Genomic DNA, 7908 nt, shown 5'->3' with positions numbered 1-7908 from the left:
CTATGCATATAAAAAAATGTACACACATATATACAAATATACATACTTATACATAACTTTGTATTCTACCCATCTATATCATACACGCATTCACAAACACACCTACTATAATCAAATGTCATGAAATAATTTAGTTTTCTTTAAAAATTGAATAACTATTTGAATTAGCGCATTCTTCTTTGATTTCCAATTTTGACTTCCAATGATTCACTTCCTGTTAAAGAGCCCCCTGGTGGTTGAAGAAAAATCCACAGAAAAGCCGCACCGGGCTTTAAACCGCATGGTTCAAAGTGTAGGAAAAAAGTAGCGGCTTATAGTCCCAAAGTTATTGTCGCCTTTATGATGGATGCATCAAATGGTACGTTTAATTTTTTTTTAAATTTACTGAATGTAACTTCAGACATAAAAACTCCTCTGTTTAGATGACTACAGTGTGCAAAAACTCCATCACAGCACTTGGAGCAATTTTAGCACAGTAATGTTCAAACCAGGAGCCGTTTTGGACAAAATCTAAAAATAAACATCCAGTCTGTATTCCTCTTTGTGGGAATTCAATTAAAGATAAAAAAAAATAGTTGGACATAATCAGATGTGGCTAATATTCTTTAAATTGACTCTGTTATGTGTCAGTTTGCTGCATCAATCCACCAGATCAGTTGCAACTAAGCAATTTTCTCTTATTCAGCAATAATGGGCTTATATGACATTATTTTTGCTACAAGGTAAAGAGCAGGTGCAGAAGAATGCCAGAAAAATCTGAATTAATCCTTTGAGCATACGTTTTGATGCATAAATGGGGACAATCTCAGTTGGATTCAAAACCTCTACCTGACAACCTGCTGCAGTTTTTTTGTTTGTTTTATGATTTTTATCCACTGAAAATAAAACTGTAATTGATAAGACAGATGATCAGTGATTGATAACATAACTCAGAGCATGGCAACAAAAACAATACCGCTTCCATTATTTTTTACAGACTGAACAGATTAGTTAATTCAAACAACAGCAACAAATGTTTAATTTATTTCATGGTGATATAATTCATCAACTTTGTTTTAAATGAGTTCTTTTCAGTTACTATTTTATTGCTTTGTAAAATTTCCTGTTGGCTTTTCCGAAATATTGTCAAACTTCATTCCAAGCTAACCCGTCCCTGACGTTGAGAAAACTGCTCTGTGGGTTTATGAGGCATATTTTTCGCTTGGATCTTTACCACAGTTTAAACACGCTAACATAACACCCACATGGTTTGCAAGTTCACCATGACTGCAAGGACTGAATACAATAACTTATCTTTCCATCTGCCGTATGAATCTGTAAAAATTCCTCCTGAAATGAAAGAAGCTGCTCGTCACACAGATTTCCTCCACACAATCAAAATGGCTCATTTCACTATAGAAGCACTTGGCTTTTGCTTTATTTTTTCTGGTACAAGTAATAAATAAAATGCATTGTTGTATTATTATATGGGGATTTTTTTTTTTTTCCTGTCTGACAACAAAAAAACGGATGTATGTCATTGCTATGCGTTTAAAAAAAAAGAAAAACTTCTTCACTGGTTCTGTGTGTTTAGCACTTAAATAATTACACATTTCAGTTAATTCAGTTAATCTGTGTTTCCTGAATTCTAAAGTATTTATGAGTTTAAGTCACAGCTGAGCTTTCACAATGTAGAGTTGCCCAAGACAGCAAGACACGACAGACGAAACTTTCCACTGCAGGTGACCCTGGTGAGTTTTGAAAGTGCTTACTGCATTTGATAAGATCACATTTTGATTTAGGAAGTTTTAGTTTTGTAAGAAAGAACTGAGTTTATACCTCAGTTGTTCATCGTCAGGTTCTTCTGTTTGTGAGACTTGAGAGCAGAAATCTATGAACTGATTTGAACTCTCCCTGAAACACAAGAGCACATCCAGAAATGAGTGCTGCTGATGTAGATTGATCATCTATTAATTGAATTAACACAGAAACAACATGAAAAGCAGCGACTGCTCATTCTGACCTGGAGAGGCTATATGAATCGGTGCTTTGCAGTAGATTGCGGCGAGGTTTCTCCAATCTGTGGCGAGAGAAAAACAGGGTGTTGAGAAGAAAATATATTTTAAATAACTTTAATAGCCTTATTCAGTGTGAGTGCATTGCATAAACTTATATCACTAACACGTGCGTCACACATGAATCATCCTTTGGCGTTACCAGAACTATGAAACATTCAGTAATATTTCATCTGATGCACCATAAAGACGTTATATGCTGCACAGTATTTTTTATAGATAACATCCAGCCTTTATGAGTGATTCCCATCCTCAAATCTGCTTTAAAAGTTGCAAACATCAACTTCTACTAGCATAAAACACTGAAGAATTATATGGAGTAGAAATTCTGCATATTCCTTAACAGTCATTCACTTTGTAAAGGGAATGATGCAATAAATTCTTCTTGTACTAGAACTCTAATTCTGAAGGTTGCATCCAAACAGGATAATTTATTATATGACAAAGTCCAAATGAAAAGTAGGGGGTTTTGCATCATTTACACCCAATAATCTTGCAAGCTAGAAGCAGGAAAAGACTCATGTTTGCACTGAACAGTGTGTGATTCTTGTGTCAGTCTTTAAGGGAAAAAAATAACATGAATTAATTTTTCAGTAATCATACCTGTTTAGCTCCTTTTCCCCCCCACAAACAAAACAAACTCAAACACCAGCAGAAAGATAGATTGTAAAATGACACTGTCATTGAATAACTATTTGAATTAGCGTGTTCTTCTTTGATTTCCAATTTTGACTTCCAATGATTCACTTCCTGTTAAAGAGCCCCCTGGTGGTTGAAGAAAAATCCACAGAAAAGTCGCACCGGGTTTTAAACCGCATGGTTCAAAGTGTAGGAAAAAAGTAGCGGCTTATAGTCCCAACGTTATTATCGCCTTTATGATGGATGCATCAAATGGTACAAAGTTTAATTTTTTTTAATTTACTGAATGTACTTCAGACATAAAAACTCCTCTGTTTAGATGACTACAGTGTGCAAAAACTCCATCACAGCACTTGGAGCAATTTTAGCACAGTAATGCTCAAACCAGGAGCCGTTTTGGACAAAATCTAAAAATAAACATCCAGTCTGTATTCCTCTTTGTGGGAATTCAATTAAAGATAAAAAAAATAGTTGGACATAATCAGATGTGGCTAATATTCTCTAAATCGACTCTGTTATGTGTCAGTTTGCTGCATCAATCCACCAGATCAGTTGCAACTAAGCAATTTTCTCTTATTCAGCAATAATGGGCTTATATGACATTATTTTTGCTACAAGGTAAAGAGCAGGTCTTTAAGGGAAAAAAATAATTATTTTGTAGCATTAGTTGACAGTTTAGCAAACTCTTGGAACTTCCATTTATCTTTGTAACTAAAAAGTTTTATTCAGTGTTGCTAAATAAATAGGTGAACATTTGTGGTCAGATGTTTGCATGTATTTGTGTTAATTGTATCTATTTATATTCAGTCTGCTTCTGGCTTTTTTTTTTTTGTTGCAGCATCAATGGTCCTATTTTTACTAATTTACTATTTATCTTTTTTTGCCCTGCAGTTTTAATCCTTCTTTAATACCGCTCTTCAATGACAGCCTGAAAGCTCTGTGCTCTTCAGAGTTTCTACTGCTGACAATCAAAAAGTTAACAACTTAGCATGAAATGCAGCCTAAGGCATCATGACAGGACAGTTTTTGTCCTTGCACAATGTTTTTTTTTTTTTTTTTTACAAAACAAGCAGTAAGAGGAATTGACCTTCATATTTAACCTTTCTTTCATCTGTGAGACTTTTTGCTGTAGGGTTCACAATTCCTGCCATTTGTCAAGTTTAAAGCACTCATGGATCACAAGATTTTGATTTTTTTAACCACACCAGTAAATATCTTTTTTTTTGTCCTTACAAAAAGAAAAAAAATGCAGTGGCAGTTTTTCAGAAAAAAAAAAAAAAAAAAAAACATCTCAAAAACAAAAAATCACAATCAGCACTGTCACTTCATGCACAGTTGAAAGAAGTTGTGTTTCTGGTTAGTACTATCCCAGATTCATCTGTTGAATTTGGAGCAAGGCCTCTAAAAAACATAGAAACTACAAATAAGGAAATTTCAGGATGAAGCAGAAAAATGCAATTTCAGTTTGGAGAAATATGCATCTAACAATTATAATCTTTTAAGAGCCAGTGGGCTAAATTATAATACAAAAAACAATGAAAAAACGTAAACTTCAACTGATAAGCAGACACACCTAACACTTTAATGTTAAACGTAGAAGTACATCTATCTTTAATGTTGACATTTATTGAGACATTTTTGTCATTTATTTCCATACTTTTTTTATTTACTTGGTGAACATGAACAGGTTAAAAAGATACATATGAAAAAAACATAAATTATATTTTTTTCTTTTTCAACAATATCAGCTTTGACCACTACCTTATTTAAACCTCAGCAGCAGGAATGTGCCTCTGTACACACAGGGTTAATATGAAGACCTGAGACCCCGAACATGTCAGAATGTTTGTTTACATCCCATAGACAGAAGTTTAACTCACCCTTTCTCCATCGAATACCAGAAGGGAAGGACCAGGAGGCTAGCCAAAAAGAAGACGTTCAAAAATAGCAGCAGTTTCGACGCCTGTCCCCTCATACCTGTTTTTTTCTGTTAATCTCGTTTGCTTGTATTTTCTCTCACCTTCTATTTTACTCTTTCCTGGCTGTGAGTCATTAANCCAGAAGGGAAGGACCAGGAGGCTAGCCAAAAAGAGGACGTTCAAAAATAGCAGCAGTTTCAATGCCTGTCCCCTCATACCTGTTTTTTTCTGTTAATCTCGTTTGCTTGTATTTTCTCTCACCTTCTATTTTACTCTTTCCTGGCTGTGAGTCATTAAGTACTCCCTGTCAAACTATCCCCTCCCTCATGCGATTACTTAAACAAATCTCTTTTTTTTCCAGTGCTGAACTTTGCCAATTGTGTAAATGCCTTGGGCAACTTTGAACTTTAATGCAAATAACTCTGGCACTCTTGGAAATTTTTTCCTTTGTTTCTGCTTCCCGCAAAGCAGTTTATCCTGAAATTTATTTGCACTCCTGCCAGATTTAGATTTAGAAATTTTTTATATTTCCTTTTATCCTTATTTTGGGATTTTTCTTTCAGACTCCGGACTTGGATCTGATGGAGAATTCTGCAAAGCGTTTTTTATATATCTTGAGGCATAAAAAAAAGGTGGTGGAAGAAAATTTGTAAAATAAAAAAGATATTCTAGATTTTTTTTTTCTAGGTTATCAGTTGTAATTTTCTCCAAATACAAAGTTGTTATTTGGAAAATACATCAGTAGTTTTGGTCTTTAGGGGTTACTTGATGTCACGATATTAATTTTTTTTTTTACCTACAAGAGTAAAAGGAGGCACTGGGTCGGTCAGCCTGCTTTTTTGTCTGTCTGCCATATTGGATTTAACAAAAATGTTCTTGCTCTTGCACTGGATGGCCAGTAGTTGATAGTGTGTTGTATGATGCAGTAGTGTCCACTTCAATGGTTTGTGTCAATTTACAACATGAAGCCTTAGCGTAAATTCAAACTGGAAGACTCTCTAGCCTCACCTGCATCATCCAATCGGTGCGACTCGTTCATCGCTGTCGATCTATCAACGCCGGACCAAGCCACGTCACGGCCAATCACCGACCAAGCTCCCGCTGATAAGGACCTCCATCCATGGCACCTCCACCCCTTCTCCACCTTCACTCTCCTGGCTCTTCAGGCACCCATCCTTCACCGACCTCCACCACCGGTGTACGGGCGCCGGGATATGACATTCCTAACCAGCATCGGGAATGCTCGTCCGAGCTTATTGCAATTTGCAGCTCCATATCCTCAGCCGGGGCCTGAGCGCCATAGAACTTTAATCCATGCATGTCAATAAACCTTTTTAATCGCTGTCAGATTTGTCTGACAATCTGTCTTTCTCTGGAAATAAAAATCAATCTAGATTTTTATTTACAGATTGAAATAAAAATCCACAAGAAACACAAAAAATGGCTCTTAGATCACTGTCCATTGCAGTGACTGCTATGCATGGTGCTCTGGTTATTGTTGGATTCATGACGCATCATCTAAAGCCATGAACAATGAGATCTATGTACTTAAGCATGTTATACAAATATGAAAAAGGCAAAGAATGTCTGGAAGGTCTACCAGGGGACCTTCCAGACATAGTGTGTCTTTTTAAAAAGAAAAAAAAACACATGTAGCACATCATCAGGTATCCTTCATGTCAGACGGTCACAACAACCTGTCAGCATTTACAGACATTTAGCGAGCCAAAGCTAACATTTACAGATCAGTTTCCCGTAAAGGTGCGGCACTGGTCCAACCAGAAAAACAGCAGATCTGAATCAAGGAATTTCACAAAATTATCTAACACTGTCATGGTAAGAAAAATGAGCAGCATCTTCAAGTTGCAGGGCTTCACTTGTCTTGAACATACATGATTTTAGAGCTAGTATTTAACTTTTTGTCCCTTTTTGTGTGCAGTTTTAATGATATTTTAGAAGCAGGTAATGACCTGACAATATATACATCAAAATATGTATTCCTCATTTCACATAATATGTAAAAATAAACAAAAAAGTAAGAAGTAACCTGTGGAATAAAGGGGAAAAAAATATCCTCATCCAGTTTACAAAAAATAGATTCAACTTCAAACCCAATTTCAGCAACTTTTAATTGTTTTTATCACTAAGCAGACCATTTAGAGTAAATAATATCACCAATTAAAGAGCTACTATTGACTGGGTGATGTGAGTTCAAATTTATTTAAGATCTTTTTTTAATATAAAGCATTTTGTCATTTTATGTGTTGCCAATCCAAGCAATACTACATTCACACCAAAATGTCTGGAACATCGAGAAACAACTGTTTCAATTTGCAACAATTTAAGGTGTTGGACAAAATGGCCACTTAATAAGAATAACTTTCAACATTACATGTTACTGTTTGTACAGCTAGATTTGTGTTTACTGTTATTTTTTGCCATTTATTTAGCTGTTAAAAAGTATATTGAGTAACAGATAAACTGAGTGATTTTTTTTCTCTTTTTCACATTCAAAAGCTGGTGAAGAAGCTGAGGGTAAAGTTGGGATTTTATTTCAGGATTAGATGCTATATTTGCTGGATGCTGTTTATCATGAAGCTTTGTAGTTTATAACAGTTTTATAAGGTTCTACACATTAGTGTACATTATCCACTAAGGTAGTTAGTGCATAATATACGGTTTAATATATGGTCTTGGCATACTTTTATTTATAAAGCCATGCTAGGAGATTTTTCTTTCATTTTGTATTTCCTGGTCTACGTACAGAAAGCCAAAAGATATTCTCTTTGTTATTTTTTACTTTTACTTTCGGTGCACAAAGTCCTAACTGAACTTGTAAAGAGATCTTGTATGTTTTCCATCTTCTTGGAATCAGTTGCAGACATTTAAGTCAAGTATGTCTAAGTGTTTTTAAGGGTGTTATTACTTATTTTGAGAAGGAATTATCTGTCTGTAAATGTCTTAACGCAGGTTTTTTTCATCCAATTTATTTATGACGATATTAACTTTATGTTTCGCTGTGCTGGAATTCTCTTGCAAAAGAAATTTTTAATCTCTCAAATTCAAAAATGCTTTATTAATCCCAGAGTAAAATAAAATCATAGTAAAAATAATAATAATAATCATCAATCATCATCTCTCAATCTTAATTTTATTCATAAATGTTAATTTAAAAAAACATTAAAGATGCACTAAATAGTGCAGAAGTTAATTTATTTAATTATGAAAATAACTTAGATTTAATATGGTGAGCACTTCTTTGATTCAAAATAGCTATCTTTAGAAAAGAAAAAACA

General features: G+C 34.6%; 1 protein-coding gene across 1 annotated transcript in view; it reads right to left on the bottom strand.

Annotated features, from left to right (window-relative positions):
* Positions 1-5932, bottom strand: part of LOC103142255 (alpha-2,8-sialyltransferase 8E-like) — a 13172-nt gene extending 7240 nt beyond the window's left edge. The window contains exons 1-4 of the mRNA XM_016674333.1: positions 5763-5932; positions 4714-4772; positions 2003-2123; positions 1819-1893 (exon numbers count right to left, since the gene is read on the bottom strand). Of these exons, the coding sequence (XP_016529819.1) occupies positions 1819-1893; positions 2003-2123; positions 4714-4772; positions 5763-5932 (425 nt within the window). The remainder of the gene's footprint in view (positions 1-1818; positions 1894-2002; positions 2124-4713; positions 4773-5762) is intronic.
* Positions 5933-7908: the final 1976 nt, after the last annotated feature.

Source organism: Poecilia formosa, unplaced genomic scaffold (genome assembly GCF_000485575.1).
Source record: "Poecilia formosa unplaced genomic scaffold, Poecilia_formosa-5.1.2 Scaffold94, whole genome shotgun sequence".
In the NCBI taxonomy this organism is placed as follows: Eukaryota; Metazoa; Chordata; class Actinopteri; order Cyprinodontiformes; family Poeciliidae; genus Poecilia; species Poecilia formosa.
This window is presented reverse-complemented; position numbering and strand designations above follow the sequence as displayed.